At 44.1% G+C, this 17,136-nt stretch overlaps 1 protein-coding gene across 1 annotated transcript; it reads left to right on the top strand.

The window, feature by feature from the left end:
- Positions 1-10,219: 10,219 nt before the first annotated feature.
- LOC142858419 (myosin light polypeptide 6-like) lies at positions 10,220-10,684 on the top strand. Its single transcript, XM_075987599.1, has 2 exons — positions 10,220-10,247; positions 10,283-10,684. The coding sequence occupies exons 1-2, from the start codon at positions 10,220-10,222 to the stop codon at positions 10,672-10,674; spliced, it is 420 nt and encodes a 139-aa protein (XP_075843714.1). The 3' UTR covers positions 10,675-10,684.
- Positions 10,685-17,136: the final 6,452 nt, after the last annotated feature.

Below are 17,136 nucleotides of genomic sequence, written 5' to 3'. Positions count from 1 at the left end.
ACATCCTAAAACTATCTGTGTTTGTAGAAAACAAGCAATTCTTCTTTCCCTTGAAGGGCCTTTGGGAAACTGTGTCTCCAATCAGCCCCATGGGGCCAGCATTTCAGAGACAACATAGGAACCGTGTGTCCCTCTCCTAAGAGTTCATCAAGGCCAACAGTCACCGTGCCCCTAAAAGCAGCTGATCTCACGCCCTGTGGGCACCAAGTTCCTCATTCCTCAAATGGTAGATGTTTCCAGAAGCTCTGGGGAGGAGGCTGACTCACCTCTCTGCCTTCACACCCCTGGGAGAGGCCCTTAGACCTAGGCAGTCAGTGAGAATTGGGACGGCCTCTCTTGCTACCGGACAGGCCCAAGAATGCAAATGCAGCAGGGAACGCAGCTCTTAAGCCTCTTGTGGTTGACCTGAGTAGCATTCTTTCCATTGCTGCAGACATGGAGTAGCCAAAGTCTTCAGCAATTAAAAACTCCAGATTATGCTTGCAGTAAGTGTTGAAAACATTTGACTTTGTGGGTAGAACCTTTTCAGGCCTAGTACTTTTGTTCTAAAGCTGATGTTGCAAAACTAAAGAGCTATTGGTGATTTATTTGGATTTGATTAGGACAAAGATAACCAAGACACCAAAGTATGATCTCCAGATAAGAGTGTGCTTACCAAAGAAACCAGAAATTGACAGTCATTTCTGCTTGTATAATGTGCACTAAATGCAATTCATATTTCACAGAGTTGGAAACCTCTTCATTTCAGGTTGTTGTTGTTTTTTTTTAAATCTCTAAAATGGATATGATGATAGTATTGCACACATAACCTGTCTCATCCTGTTTTCTTTCAGAATTCAGCAGCACAGCCAGGACAATGGGCTGCCACTGGATTTGTTTTTCCCAGAAGCCATTTCTTTCTTTGTGTTGAATTTTGTTTGATTTTTACATGTGCACCACATCTGTCACCGTCTCCCTGAAGCCCTTCGCCGCAGTCCCTTTCACTAAAGTCTTCCCTGAAGCCCCTTCGCCGCAGTCCCTTTCACTAAAGTCTTCCCTGAAGCCCCTTCGCCGCAGTCCCTTTCACTAAAGTCTTAACAGTATCTCTTGCCTTGTTCCCCCTGTGCTCTGACACAGTCCTCTCCTTTGGACTAATCTACATACATGTTTTAATAGTGCATATATAAGGAGACTATCACACCCATTTTAAGTGTTTATTAAATACTCGTAGATTGAACCACTCACATAAATAAAACAAACCAAGCAAGAATCTTCGTTTTCCATTTATTGATATGAAGAGAGAGAAGTGGGCCACTGCGCATGTGAAGAAGTCAGAGGACAGCGTGCGGGAGGTGACTTTTTCCTACCATGCTGGTCCCACAGATAGAATGTAGGGCACAGTCTCAGCTGAAGCAGTTTTTCCCATCGACCTCTCTTGCCAGCCCACTGTTTTCATTTTAAGTACCTGCTTCTTTGTAGAGCCCTTCTAGGAACGGCCAGTCCCCAAAGAACACACAGGAGAAAGATCCATTCATCTGCTGTTTCTCTGCTCAATAACTAGCTAAGGTGCTGTGGGGATAGCTCGGTCATTAAAGTGTTTGCTTTAGAACCACAGGGTCTGACTTTAATCCTAAAGAACGGTCACAGGTTTGTAATCCTAGGTCTAGGGACTTCACGATTTGGGGGATGGGAGGAGGGGAATTCCTAGGACTGGGCCAGTCATCCGTTGAGGCCCAGAAAATGTGAGCCTATTTCCATGTCGACCGAAGGTCAGAGAGTTGGAACTATCTATTCCTTCAAGGTTATTGTGCTTCAGCCTCAAACAAAGGTCCCACCTAGGTGCAGAGCAGAGAGTTCAGCTCTCTTAAGGTTATTGTCAACAGGTGTGGCTAATAGTTAGCCCTTGTACTCCAAGAATAGAAAAGTAGATCCATTCCTACCTCAAATGAAAGTCTAAGGATCCAACTAAGTTCCAATTCCCTTAAGGAGATAACTTGGGATTTCATCCAGGGAGTGGTTTGCCTACAGAATGTTTTGGTCTAGGGTGTAAGTGTGACTTGTTTTGTTCTAGCAACAGAATGTTTAACTGTGAATGTAGCCCACAACTTTCAATTGGTATGTTCATTTCCTTGTATCATTTTAATGTGTTTTTTGTCTTACTCTTACCTTTTGGGGTCGGGGTATTTTAAGCAGTTGGAAATTAAACACGGGCGAATTTCAGGACTCACTGGAACTCCCTCCTGATACTATCCTATATGTTTCTATATTTTATTATTTTCATTCACATCTTCATATTCTTTACTATACTTCTAAATCCCCACACCTCTACCCTGACAAGAGATATTATTGGAGGAGGGCCCGCTTGTTCATCCCGGCCATCTGGAACTGAAATAATCACACAGAAAATATATTCATTAAATCACTGCTTGGCCCATTAGCTCTGGCTTCTTATTGGCTAACACTTACATCTTAGTTTAACCCATTTTTATTAATCTGTATATTGCCACAATGCTGTGGCTTACTGGGTAAAATTCCCAGCGTCTGCCTCTGGCGGTTCCATGGCTTCTCCCTGACTCCACCCTTCTTCCCAGCATTCATTTCCATCTTCCCCACCTACCTAAGTTCTGCCCTATCAACAGGCCAAGGCAGTTTCTTTATTCATTAACCAAGAAAAGCAACACACAGACAAAAGGACCTCCCACACAAAGGTATTTTGTCAATTCTGGTCCCCAACAGTCATCCCAAGCTAATTAGTCATCCCCAGGCTAGTGAGAGACCTTGTCTCAAAACAAACAAATAAAACCCAAAGCAAAACAAAATTAAAAAAAAAAAACCAAAAACAACAAAATCCCCAAACCAATGGTGCAAAGTTCCTGAGGACTGAGGCACAAGGCACAAGGCTGTCTTCTAGTTTTCACATGCACCTGCACACACCTTAACACCTACATATGTGCATTCCTCACCCCATAACAAGGTAGAGACCACATGGAAGCCTTCTGACAAGAGCCTTATTTATGTACTGAATTTACTGCTTGTGTGTAAACAACAGATACTGCTGTATGGTGCTTTCCAAAGCATCCACACGCTGCGCTCATCACCAGAAGAAAATGCATTGATAAAGTGTTGCATGACAAGCCTCTCCCCCTTTTATGACGATAAGAAGTGGCTGAAGCTATGCTGGCCTGAAGGAGGCAGCACAGGGATTGGCAGCATGACTCAGATAAATGTTTCCCCAGCCCAGGAAGCAGGCGGACAACACGAGCTAGTTTGTCTGGATTAGTCCACCGTTCTGTGATTTCTTTAGGATAATTATTGTTGCCCTTCCCCTACTCCCAGAGAAGTTCCTAGTTGGAAAGTAATCGTGACAGTTTTGTGGGGGGTTCTGTGCATGCATCTTTATTCCCATGAGCACCCTAGTGATTCCTCTTTTCGCCAAATATCATGGAAGAGCAACTTCCTCTCTGATAACCACATTGATTTGCTCCAGTAGCTGTTATTTTACATTTTACTGGTCACATATCTCTTCTCCAGTTCTTTCTTTTATCCCATCATTTAGAATAAACTGCAGAAATTATTTCATTAATTATGCATGGAAAATGAATGCTGATTGGTTGATTTCACACCAGACAGTTATTTGATCTTGCCATTTTTTTTTCAGACACCTCAGGCTGGAGTGGGCACAGACAGACTCTTGTTCAGAGGTCAGTTCCTCTTATTTGAACTCGCCCAGTGACAGATGGCTGTACATTCAGAGGATGGGCTCAAACAGCTGAACTGTATAATAGTTCTTTCTAGACAGCTGTTGCTGTCTAAATTGTAAGTTGGGTCGTCTTAGTTTAAAGAAGCAGTTAACTATAGTTGCCTTTGAACATGGCCTGGGGACAGATGTGGAGAATGAGTGGTCCACAGAGAGTTTGTCAGCTTTCTCAAGCCTATATACTGATCCTTCTGGGAAACCCTAAATTTCAAGGCATAGGGCTTTTCTCTTAAAAAAAAAAGTTAGTTCTTGTATTAGGAAATCAAGTCTTCATCATGTGATTTGAAGGATTTTTCTCACAATGGGAGTAACACTGCTGGTGATAGAGGTACTCCTTTAAATTCTGGAGACTCTCAGAATCTAAGAAAGTAAGCTGTGCCCCTCATCATTTCCTTACCCTGTCTAAACAGGAACCTAAAACCCACGGGTACCTTTCCTTGTTCCTTGTGGACATGCCATATTTCCAGAATTGTGCTTTCTATTCTATTTTGTTATTGTTGGAAAGTTCATATGTGTGAGCATATATGTATACAATATATGCTGGTCATATTCATTTCCAGCGTTTCCTACTCCCTCCCTTGGGCTCTACCTGAGCCACTCCCTGGCATATTTCCCATCTTCATCTCACTCCATCCAATCAGTGCTGCTCATAAACAAGTGTTTAGGGTCATCCAGCCGGGCATGGTCACCCTGCTATCCCCCCCACCCCCCGCAAAAGAAAAGAGACTTTTTCCTAACAGCCATCAACGACCATTAGCTCCATACTAGGGATGGGGCATTGGGAGATCCTCCCCCATACTGCACTTTTGAATTCTTGATTTGGGGGAGGTCTTGGACAGTCACCACAGCAGCTGTGCCTTCATGAGTGCAACAGGCACACCATGTCCAGAGGACAATCGTTTGTCCACAGAACTTCTCCCTTCAGCTTCATTCTGCCCCCTCCTCTGCTGGGTGCCCTCTGCCTCCTGGGAGTGACGGTGGTGTTTTAGAAGTCCCATCCAAAACTCAGCCTTCACTTTACAATCTTCAATTTAGTTACGAGGATTGATTTCTTTTTCATTTGGCTTTGTATTTGAATACATGGTTGTGTGCCACCATTTATGAGTACCCGTCATTTTCTGGAACACCAGTAAGCTCTCTTAAATGATAAGATATCTCTCCAGCCCTGTCTTAGGGTTTTTATGGCGGTGAAGAGATATCACAACGACCAAAACTCTTATAAAGAAAAACATTTAATTGGGGCTTACTTATAGTTTCAGAGGTTTTAGTCCATTAACATTATGGCAGGAGCCAGGTAGCAGTGACACATGCCTTTAATTCCAGCACTCGGGAAACAGAGGCAGTTGGATCTCTGTGAGTTTGAGGCCAATCTGGTCTATAAGAGCTAGTTCCAGGACAGGCTCCAAAGCTACAGAGAAACCCTGTCTCGAAAAAACAAAACCAAATAAACAAAAAGCCATAATGGCAGGAAGCAAGGCAGCATGCAGGCAGACATGATGCTGGAGAGGAGCTGAGCGTTCTACATCTGGACCCACAGGCAACAGGAAGTGATCTGTATCATTGGGTGTAGCTTGAACATAGGAGACCTCAAATGCCCACCCCCACAGTGACATACTTCCTCCAACAAGGCCATTCCTACTCCAACAAAGTCACACTTCCTAATAGTGCTATACTCCCCATGAGCTTATGGAGGCCAATAATATTCAAACTACTATAAGCCTTTTATTTTCTTTAATTTTTAAGTAAAATTTCCATAAATAAATTTTGTTCACCGTTCAGCATAGTTTGGCGCTGGCTTTCTGTTGCTTGCATCCCAAAGCATGGCAATAGCTTTGAGTTTTGGCACCAGCATTTGGTAATAGTACTATTAATCCACATTGCCATGGGAGATTTGCTGAATGGAGATGTTTTGAGAGGGGCCTGGCTGGATCTCATTCCAGAGACGCAAGCTGACAACCTTTGTTTTGTACAAGCAAGACTTACCTGCATTGGGGTTCTGCTTTTGGTGCCTTGCTAGAATTTGAAGTTGTGGCATTAAGGGCGTTGGAGGGTATCCTAGGTGTAGACTGTACAGAGACAGGGTTAGTGGTGAATGCCTGTCAGAGTGCTTATTCAGTGCCTACTCTGTTGGGTCCAGCCTTCATCTAGGGAAACACAGCAGGCAGAGCCCTGCGTACAGGGGATGCAATGTGACAATCTGCTTAGTGGTGCTGCTAGAGAACAATGGCTTCCATCAGTTAGCCTGTAACAAGTCATTAAACATGGAGTAGCTGAGAGGAGAACAATGACACCGCAGGATGTCTGGGGAAACTTCCTGGGCAGAGAGCTCAGCAGGTGGAAACTCCCTGAGGCAGGAACTCAGAAGAAATACAAGGAGGTGCTGCTGCTGCTGTGTGACCAGAGAAGGGACAGAGAACATGGGGAGATTTAAAATGAAGTAGCAGACATGAGAGTCAGTTTAAATTGTGATGATGGGTCACTCGAGAGGCCTTGTTTAGGTGTGTGTGTGTGTGTGTGTGTGTGTGTGTGTGTGTGTTAGCATGCATTCCTGTTCATGCATACATATTTCTATGTGGGTTTATGTGGAGACCAGTGGTTTGAGTTGGATATCTTGAGCAATTGCTCTTGACCTTGTATTTTGTGAATGGTCTCTCACCGAAACTGAAGTTTATCCATTTACCTAGGCCCCCATAAGCTCGGGGGATATGCTGGTCTCTGCACATAGACCCCAGTGCTGGGAACACAGGTATGCTTCCATGCTGGATTTTTTGTGAGCGTGTCAGAGAACCTGAGCTTGTGTCTTCATGCTTTTATGGCAAGAATTTTACGAGCTGATCTCTCTCTCTCTCAGACCACACTAGAGAGCCAGAAGCACAAGAATGACATCATTCTATCTATACCTTCCGAGGAGATGGCTGTGGATTCACTGGGACATGTAAGGCTGGTGCTCAGTGGGGCAAGGAGTGTTCCAACGTGGAATACATTTTTAAATTCAAGCTGGCAGATTGCCTTACGGATTATGATACGAAATATACAAGAAAAAGGAGAGTTAGGGAAAACTGGAGTCAGAGAGTCCACTGATCTAATCTGGAATCCTTGTAGCACAGAAAAGTCATTCTTTCTTTATCAAGTCACATTGGTAAGAATAAAGGCAGGAAGTGTGTGTGGGGGGGGCAGGTTAAGCAAACAATAAAAACGGGATCTGTCTTCTTCCGAGTCACTCCTGCTGAGTGCTCTTGGCTGGTGCAGACACAGGTGCCGGTGTGAAGACCCCCATGGAGCAGTTTAAACAGAAGGGATGCTCCATCAGGGCCTGCATCCATAAAGGCATTTGTCTCGAATTGCTTCAAAGTGCAGGACATTGTGGCTGTAGCTAGTGTGCACGAGGCTGTGAGATGGGCAGAGCACACACAGACGCTTCTAGGATCTAGTATTGCCTAGAGTTGAGAAGCTGTGGGCGGACAGAGTTGGCTTCAGCACTAGACTATGGAATTACCCATGATCACATAGACCCAAAGAAAACAGGCCAGCAGGATGCTAGATTTGCAAGTGACCTATCTGCACTGCCAAAATAACCGAGGGGAAGGAAAGAGCCTGCTGCATTCTGTAGACTGTAAAATAATCCCAAGGATGCAGGAATCACACTCTGAGGAAGTTCAGACCCCAGAAATGACATTCTTCCCCTGGTCCACTCCAGAGAAGACAGCACACAAGGGAAGTCCATTCATATGCAGAACTAACAAACTTCTGAGCAGTTGACCAAGTGACGACTTGGCCAGCAGAATATGATATGGGCCGTGTCCCGCTGACTTCTCTGTTTCTTGTTGGTTTCTTTTCCAACATAGGAGCTGTTTCATTTGTCCTGTTCTCTGCTGACTTTTGTTAATGGAACTGTCGGGGATCTATTATATATTATCCTGGCCTCATGTTCCTCAGAAAAATTTGAAATATTAGCATGCTAGCTGTCCCTTTCAGGCCCTATTAAAATGTGTTAATGAGCCCAGGAGCCAGAGTTGAGAGACAGCAGGAGTCCATCAAGGAAAGACGACAAGCCAGTAAACATTGTTGAGCTCGCCAATCAGTGCAATAGTATGTAAAACACTTAAATCCCAGGGCTGTCTACTGAGAAGCGGGATAACGGATAATGTGTGTCCTCGGATAGTATGCAGGCAAGAAGAGGAGCCCTGGGGAGAGCAGGGAAGGTTTGAATCCGCTCCAGTCCTCACATAGTCTGAAGTCTGCCCTCACAGCTCTATTCTTTTGCCCTTCTGGGTTGGATGAGTCAGGATTCTCCAGAGGGCAAAAACGAGAGAGTACAAATTGCATTAGGTTACACCCGTGGTCAACAGCCTGACCACGTGAACCCACAGGGCTCACGTATCCTGCGTTCCGGATATTTACATTACAGTTCATAGCAGCAGCAAAATTACAGTTATGAAGCGGCAATGAAATAATTTCATGGCTGGGGGGTGGGGGATGGTCACAACAACATGAGGAACCGTATTGAAGGGTCCCAGCATTAGGAAGACTGAGACCTTGCTTGCACAGTAGAGGTCACATAGTCCCACAATGGCTGTCTGCATATGGCAGAGAATGACAACCCAGAAGCTGTTCAATATACAAGACTGAGTGTCTAAACAATCCCAGTCCAGCTCAGTTGAGCTGGAGAATTCCTGCAGAGAAACTGGTCTTCAGTTCACGTGGAAAAGCCGCAGAAGCTGGGATCTGACATTTGCAGAGGATGGTGGCGGCAGCAGCAAGAACAGCCCTGGTAGCAGCGGCTATGGCAGCAGCGGCAGGGTAGATGGATCTACAGTTAGAAGTGGGAGGTCAAAGACAGATCTCTCTGTCTCAGCTGCCACCAGAAGGTTCTGCCTACTTTCTGGGAGGGTCTCCGCCTTTAGCTAATCCTCCCAGGAAACGCTCTCACCAACCCACCCAGAAGCACGTCTCTTAGCTGATCCCAGATTTAGCTAAGGTAATAGCCAAGACCAACAATCACATGAGTGAGACTTCTATGAACTCCAAGAAAGGCTTTTATGGAATTCCATATCTTGGAAGCAACAGGGAAGCCACAAGGCAGGAATGGGGGGAGGTGGTTACAGGTTGTGCTTAGACGGGGTTGGCTAAATAGCACTCACACACAGGACAGTGGTGACAGCAGAAAGTAGAGAAGAAACACAGGAGGAGAGAGGGAGGGGAGACACCTTTCTAAGGCAGTCTACCAAAGGTCCGAGAAACGTCACCTTAGGAATAGTTTGCAGGATAGCAGGGGGGATTGTTGGTGGTGTAGCGTCCAGTAATTCTAGAATCATGTCAAATCACTAACTGGGAGACTTTGAATTGCCTGTTGGTGAGGCTTCGTATTGTTCGGGGGGAAAAGAATTGTTGATGGCATGTGTCCAGAATAATGGTGTAAGTGGTTAATACATAACCACGGAATGCACTGTAGCCATGCACCAGTAGCTCCTCTCAGTGTGCATCTCGCCATTTCTGTGCACTTGACCCTTCCTCCTTCTCCTTCCAGAAGTGAACCCCGCTGAGGGTAACTGTCTCAGTGTTGTCTTAATACCTTTGGGCGCCATAGTGATTAGCTCAGGGTAATCCTAGCCCAAGACATAACAGCCAAGCTTTTGGACACCTGCAATATATGAAATCGCAGCAACAATTTGGTTAGGCATGAAGGTTGGCCCTAGAGTAGAAACAGTTTATGGAGAAGCCTAGGAGTAAAGATCGAACTGGAGCCGTGATTGCTGCCCTTAGTAAGCTGGGCCTGAGGGGAGGCTACCATCCACATGGAGGGGTGGGTTTTCTCGGTCTCTCAAGCTAACTCATGCTGTGCAGTTCTCTCGGAATGAAAGCTCTGGTGTCATTGCAGGTGGTGGTGGGTCAAAGCTCTAGGCTATATTGTTTTGGTCAGAAACTTATGAGCACCATATTTATGGAATCTCTGCAGTAGTTCAGGATGCTGAAAATGAATTGCAGACAATATTTGCCAATGGCCCAATTCAATCAGGGTGACTCATTATAGATTTCTGATTTATTTGCCAGGTGGCAGTATCAGAATATGCTCTTAACTAGCTGTGATAAAACTAAGTCAACAAAAGTATAACATATAAAAAAATGCATGTGCCAAAGAGATGTGACCATTGTAAGATTTAGAAATGACTGTTTTTTAGTATTTACCTTGCAGTGTTCTCATCTACAACCCCAGGTCTTGAACTTCCCTATCATCAGAGTGGTGGGTTAGGAATCCAAAGCACCAACAGGCTGATCCACTTACCTTTGTCTCAATTCTGTACTTTCCAAGCAATTTTCAGAAAAATAAGGTACAAGTTAACTTGTACTTTATGAAAGAAACATCTTCTGGCAACACACACACACAGAGGCATATATGTGGCAGAGCAGGTGGGCTGTACAAATTTGAGTCAATAGGTTGCTTAAAAAAAGAAGACATGGATCATGCAGAGCTGAGCAGCCAAGATGTGTGACTTCACCAAGGATCAGACTGCAGGATTCAAGAAACTTTCTAGCTGTTTGATCAATCAGGTGATGGCAAAATCCCATACCACCAATGTGGGAATATGATGCGGGCCTTGGGCCAGAACCCTACCAATGGCGAGGTGTTCAAGGTCCTGGGGAATCCCCAAAAGGATGAGATGAGTGTGAAGGTGCTGGACTTTGAGCACTTCCTGCTTATGCTGCAGACTGTGGCCAAGAACAAGGACCAGGGACCTCGGGAGGACTATGTTGAAGACCTTCATGTGTTTGACAAGGAAGGGAATGGTACCATTATGGGTGCTGAAATCTGGCATGTCCTTGTCACACTGGGAGAGAAGATGGCAGAGGAAGAAGTGGAGATGCTGGGGGCAGGTCACGAAGACAGCAATGGTTGTATCGGCTGTGAAGAGCTTGTCCAGATGGTGCTGAATGGCTGAGGACATTTCCAGATCCTGAGCCTGTGCCTTGTCCAGTGTGGGATCTCTCTGTGGCCCCTCCTAGGCTTTCCCTGTCATAGTACCTTGCCATCTGGTCTCTTCTGGATTTCTGTCTTCACCAAATAAAAGTTTCTTTCTTTACTCTTAAAAACAAAGAAGAAGACATGAAGTTGGGGAGACACAGGGAGGTGAAAATGAATTTGGAAAGAGTTGGGGGGAGGAGAGTTGGATAAATATAAGCAAAATAAATGTATGAAATTCTAAAAGAATTAAATAAAATATTTGAAAAAGTAATGACAAATAGGCTAATTTGATTGCAGATGATGTAGTCAAGGAACTCTTGGGTCACAGGGTTTATGCATCATATAGGCCCCTGAAGGCTGATGATGGCAGGAGAAATCTTTGGCCTTTCTCTAATACAGTCATCATTAGAGGCTCCCAAATGAGAAATGGCTGGCTCTTTACAACACACACAGTTTAGGTGGTTTAAAACTTTGCATTAATCAAGCAATGAGGCATAAGAAAACTTTAATTTGGCTACATTTCTGTTTGATTGGATGGAGAAAAATGGAACTAAAGAAGGGGCCGGAAACACGTGTGTGAGGCAGGAAACTTGCTGTGATTAGGGCCTGGAGAAGAAGGGCCAGCAGTGGCAATTAGGAAGGCAAGAATGGTTGCTGAAGAGCTAACAAGCTGACGGATGTGCTGAGACAGGAGGAGGGGGGCGTCACAGGTCATTTCAAGGTGTCCATTTGAATGCTGACAGAGTCCTGGTGTTTGGGATGCAATGGAGGCAACTCCGGTTGGACAGCTGTCTGCTGCAGCAAATCATCAGGAAGTGAGGGAAGGGTCCCCTGCTCTCTGCATCAGCAACGGATGTGCTATAAAGTGATGGGAAAATGAAGCATAGCAGCTATGGGAATTGGTTTGCTCAAATGTTATGATTCGGGTTTGTGTGATTAATGTAAGATTATAAAATGTTATGTTTTCATTTGAGAAGTCTCCATCTAAGTAATCTAGCTAATTATAGGAATCAGAGATGACCATTGTTTGTGATGAAACTCTCCTCCACAATCAGCTCCTGTTCTGTGTCTTGTGCAGATAGTAGAAACTGGACTTTTGTGTTCAGTGATTTGATCAAATTCAAAGGAAAGGAAACCCCAGGAACACGTGGGAGTTAAAGGAACTCCTGTCCTCTCCTGAAAGGCTGGCTTTGGGTTTTATGTATTGTGTTACTTGTTTCTTTGGCTGGTTTTGGTTTAGGTGGGCTACCTATGCAGTTCGCAGCTCAAACAATCACAGCTTACCCCTCCCTGCAGTTTCCTGTGTATCATGCCTATGGCCTCTTGTCTTTGTACTCTATCACAATGTAGGTGAGCTTTCTCTTTCTTTTTCTCCCTCCCTCCCTTTCTCCCTCAATCCCTCCCTCCTTTCTTTCTCTTTTCTTCCTTTCTACCCCTTCCTTCTCTTTTCTTTCCATCACATTTTCTTCCCTCCTTTTCCTCCCTTTCTCCCTCCTCTCTCTCTCTCCCCCTCCATCCCCTTCTCCCTTCCCTCCCTTCTGCAGTATTCTCTTTGGTGAACTGTGTGGTCATGACTTTTCCACTATAGGCACGATTTGTTAAAGGGTTATGCCTCATTGAAAGCAAAGGAGCTAAAGTAAGATAAGGGGAATAAAACTATCTCTTCCAAGGCATTTGAAACAGCCTTTCACAGGGCCTCAGGCTCCCCTGATGTGTGTGCAACACCCAGCTTAGCTTTGGCTTCTTTCAAGCATGGGGAGAAAGGAAAATGCATTCTTTGTGAAACCCACAAAGAACAAATTATAATTGCACTCTATTATCTAGGCTCTTTATTTTCTTCAAGATGCCAGGGTTTAAACAATAGAATTATTTCAGCCCTGTGGTGGGCAGAGCTTGTTGTAAGCGGTGACAGGTGGAAAGCCCACTGAACTGGGTACAGCCCCACATGCCTCTTCAGTTTCTAGTGAAAAATCCTACGTAGATATTTGATCATTTTTATGTGTGGTAGACTTTTCCACTGGCTCAGAGGCAATGTGAAAAAAGAGATAAATGATGTGTCCTCTAATTAAAAAACAAAGGCAGAACTGAGTGCTAATTGGTTTTGGGTGCAGGTTGTGATGGGAAAAGAGCTGTGTACTTTTCAGTTTCCCGGCTGGATTACTCAGACATTCCCACAGCGCGCATGTGAGAGCCTTACCAGCTTGATTATTTCAGGTTTTTTTTTTTTCTTTTTGTGGGTTAACTTGGGCTAAATAACGTTCTGTTTTGGACTCTACCCTTCCTCTTTCCTTGGATTCTAGGGCCAAGTGTAAAAAGAGAGCTAAATTCGGAATTAGGATGTAAAAGGGAAAAAATGCAGATGGCTTTCTGGCGCCAACTCCTCCGAAAGCAGGCCCGGGAGTGCTTTGCATTTTGTTCGCAAGATTTGGAAGTGGACCGAAATTTCAGAGATGCCGGCCTCTGGGAACCAAAGCACCAGGTTTAGCAATCTGCCACGACGGGGCGGAGACAATATGGAGAGCCAAAAAGCTTTTTTTTTCTGTGGTATGGTACAGGACGGCTCGGCTCTGCCCACCCACGCTGCCATCGCCACACACCCCACTGTAAGAGTCCGTGGGACCCAGGCAGAACCCAAACTGGGCAGAGCCCCTCTGGCAGAGTCAAAAGCACATGATGAGGTGCCGCGTCTTGGCTTTTGGAAGAAACAAGGCTTGGTGATTTATGGCTAAACTCAGATTGGGAATAATGAGCACCCTGCAGGTGACCAGCAAGGGGTCAGAGCTGAGGACAGCCCGCCAGAGCGCTGTTTTCTGGAGGCGTGGCTTTGAGCCAGATTTACAGAGGGGCAGTTGGGAACAATCACGCAGTGCAGCGGTGCCTCCTCCTCCTGTCCTGGTGTCTGATGTCACTGACTCCACTGAAAAAAGCCTGGGAAACCAAGCCTAGCTTAGACTTCACCTCTGTTCCTCCTTGCTTCTTTTCTCTTCCTCTCTGCCTCTTTGCCCTGCCACCTAACTTTACAGAGCTGTGAGACAAGAGACCCAGCAACCACATTACACAAAAGGATAAGGAAAAGGTGGGTTGTCAACCTTAGAACCCTCTCAACCTTGCTGTGTTTGGCTATTTCAAGAACTTCTTCCCTCTTCTGCATCTAGTTTGTTAGCACAAAGAACTCTTTTTAAGGAACACAGCTTACACAATGCTCCCAAAGTCTTCTTGGGCATTGAAACTCCTTTCCAGAACAATATTCTGACGAGTTAACATGTAAATGAATCAAAACAATGTGTGTGACATTTCCTATGAAGTATATGTGGGCTTAGAAAAATTAGCAGGGTAGTGCTTAACTGAAGGCACTTTCGTTATAGAAGTTGAAAGGCATCCGAAACCCAGCTTGCTAGGTCTACAGTGAAGCCAAATCCAACCACTTCAAATCAAAATGCAAGGAAATAACTTATTATTGAAATAGCTCAGGAGAATGATTAGGCATATCAATCTCCAAAAGCAAACCAAAACAATCTCCATAAGGTGATGGGATCCACGCTCCTGAGCGATCCTGGGACCAGAGCTGCTATGATTTGGATGAGAAGTTGTCACTCCCAAAGACTGATGTGTTGAATCTTGGTCTCCAGAGCTGGTGGCACTACTGACAGGTGATGGGATTGCAATTGGTCCTCATTTCATCAGCGCATCAGCCCACGGAGAGGCTGATGGCTGAATAAACTATTAGAAGCTTGCCGCACTGGGAGAAGTGTGAATCTTGCCTCTTTCGGCTTTCTTTCCACCACAAAGGGACTCTTTTTGCTCGATCACAAGCTTGACTATACCATGTTCCACTTGACCACTCAGGTCTAGAAGCAATGGAGTCAAGTGACTATGGACTAAAACCGTTGCAACAGCAAAGCCAAGCCAACTTTTCCCACCTTTAAGCTATTTTTTTCTCAGGCACCTTCTTACAACTCCCAGGCCATCCATGAAGGCAGAAGAACAATTTGAAGGCCAGGATCTGAGCCGCTGGCTCACTCATTTTCTATGTTAAAACCCATCTTATGAGAAGTGATTTCCCTATACATGCTCATTCAACACAGCTACCAACTCCCAACCTCCAGTGTTCAGATCTCCAAATCTAATGAAACTCAGAAGTCAAAAGGCTGACATCCTTTCCCAGATGTATTACTGTTTATATGGAATGCTTCCTGTTCAAGACTAGGTATGCCCACAGGTGTTTGGGAAAGTACGTAAGTTCCCAAATATCTCCAACACAACCTTCTTTTTGAAAAATTGATTTTATGAAGCTCTACATTTTTTTCTGCTCCCCTCCCTGCCTCTCCCCTCCCCTCCCCTTCAACCCTCTCCCAAGGTCCCCATGCTCCCAATTTATTCAGGAGATCTTGTCTTTTTCTACTTCCCATGTAGATTAGATCCATGTATGTCTCTCTTAGGGTCTTCATTGTTGTCTAGGTTCTCTGGGATTGTAATTTGTAGGCTGGTTTTCTTTACTTTATGTTTAAAAACCACGTATGAGTGAGTACATATGATAATTGTCTTTCTGGGTCTGGGTTACCTCACTCAGTATGATGTTTTCTAGCTCCACCCATTTGCCTGCAAATTTCAAGATGTCATTGTTTTTCTCTGCTTCCAACACAGTCTTCTATGGGGAACCATGGGGTCAGTGCTATAGCCCAGTGGGTTGATGGTCTTGACCAAGCCATAGATTCTATGAAGCATCTACTATGAAAAATTGTTATAATAGGCAAGAATTTGAAATAATTATATTCACAAGAAACAGCCTTTTGATTTTAAAGAACTTGAAACCCAGCCAATGGAATTCCATGTCCAAAGCAATGCACAGGGTTATGAAACTAAACTTTATGTTCAGTGAAGACTTAGACATTCCCTTTTAGATGGAAAAGAGTCTATCTCTTGTAGATCATTTCAGGATTTCAGAATATCTGGCACTTAAATTAAGGAGACTGTGTAGTCTGTAGAGTCATGGATGTGAGTGGATCTTGTGTGGTCACACAAAATAGGGGAATTTCATTCAAAGCCCCACAGAAGGGAAGTTAGTGAGATGACAGGGGAAAACCCAGAAACCAAATATGTTCCTTCAAATAATGCGTTATCCTTGATAACTGGAATTGCAGGAACTGATTTGGGAACTTCTGCATCAAAACCTACAAATATCATTTCTTAATTTGACAATTTTTAAAAATAATTCTTATCTTCCTTTTAAGAGAAGGTATAAAGACTATGACATTTACCCCATCCTTTAACAAATATAGGGGGCAAAAAGAAAGTCTAGTTTACTGCACTGAAGAAACCCAGCAAGAGTTGTAAAGACCTAATGAGCTTTAGCACACACCTTGGCGATATCTACACAGGAACTGCATGCTTCCACTTAGCTGGAAAAGGCATTTGACAAAGCTTTTCTCTGCAGACAAAATGACTATATCCCACCTGAATAGTGTCACAAACTAGTATTTGGCTCAAAGGCCAAACTTGGGGTATGTTCCCTAGTAGACTGTGAACTCAGGTTGTGACAAGGCCATTTATTTTCATCTTCAGCTAATGATTTCAATTAATTTATAAAGGTGTGCAAGTAAACATTCCGGATCAATGGGAATTGAAAAAGAGAATTATACACCGAGTAACGGGATTTTAATGTGACAGTCTCAATGGATTATGGCGAGACTATAAAGATAAACAAAAAGGAAATGTATAAAATTTCACATGTGAGCCTTAAAATTAATTGTGTGCATAGCAAATGTCAAAGAGAAAGTTTTCAGGAATATATTAGAAAAGTCTTAAGGAACACTGTTAGCTAACTGTGTGATTTCCAAAGGGAGAAGTTGTCTGTAGAGAACATAATGAAAGCACAGCATTTCAGGGGGTACCCGGAATCAGGACTGAAGAATGCAGGAGTTCCCTTTGGCCTGCAAAGGTCTTCATATGGTTGTCACTTCATAATCCAATATTTGTGAAGGATGAAGACTCATCAGAGCTATGATGAGACATTGATATAATCCTTAAAAATATTCTACCAATGACAGATGCCTCGGCAATTTCAGTCCATTGCAGAAAACATTCGAGAGAAAATATGTCAATGCATTCAAATACTGGAATTTTCTGTTTACATAAGGAATCAGACTTTATTTATGTGGTGTTATATAATAGAATTGGGGTGCAATAGTTGCATAACAATTTTTTCATAAGGACTTACCGGATGTCAGCTCTGTGTCAGGCATTACACTGAGTAAGGAAACAATGAGACAGGCTCCTGCCTAAAAGGGTCTCACTTCCTGTCAGGAGATGGAGCCCCTCGGGATCTGGGACACCCTACTGAGTAACACACTCAGGTTAAAGGGAGGGAGCAATGCATTTTTTCACAGATGATTTTGTGGTTGCTGCTTTGTTCATTCACCAATGTGGTATTTCATATAAG

This window comes from Microtus pennsylvanicus, chromosome 10 (assembly GCF_037038515.1).
Source record: "Microtus pennsylvanicus isolate mMicPen1 chromosome 10, mMicPen1.hap1, whole genome shotgun sequence".
In the NCBI taxonomy this organism is placed as follows: Eukaryota; Metazoa; Chordata; class Mammalia; order Rodentia; family Cricetidae; genus Microtus; species Microtus pennsylvanicus.
The sequence above is the reverse complement of the archived record's forward strand: the minus strand, read 5'-3'. Positions and strand labels throughout refer to the sequence as shown.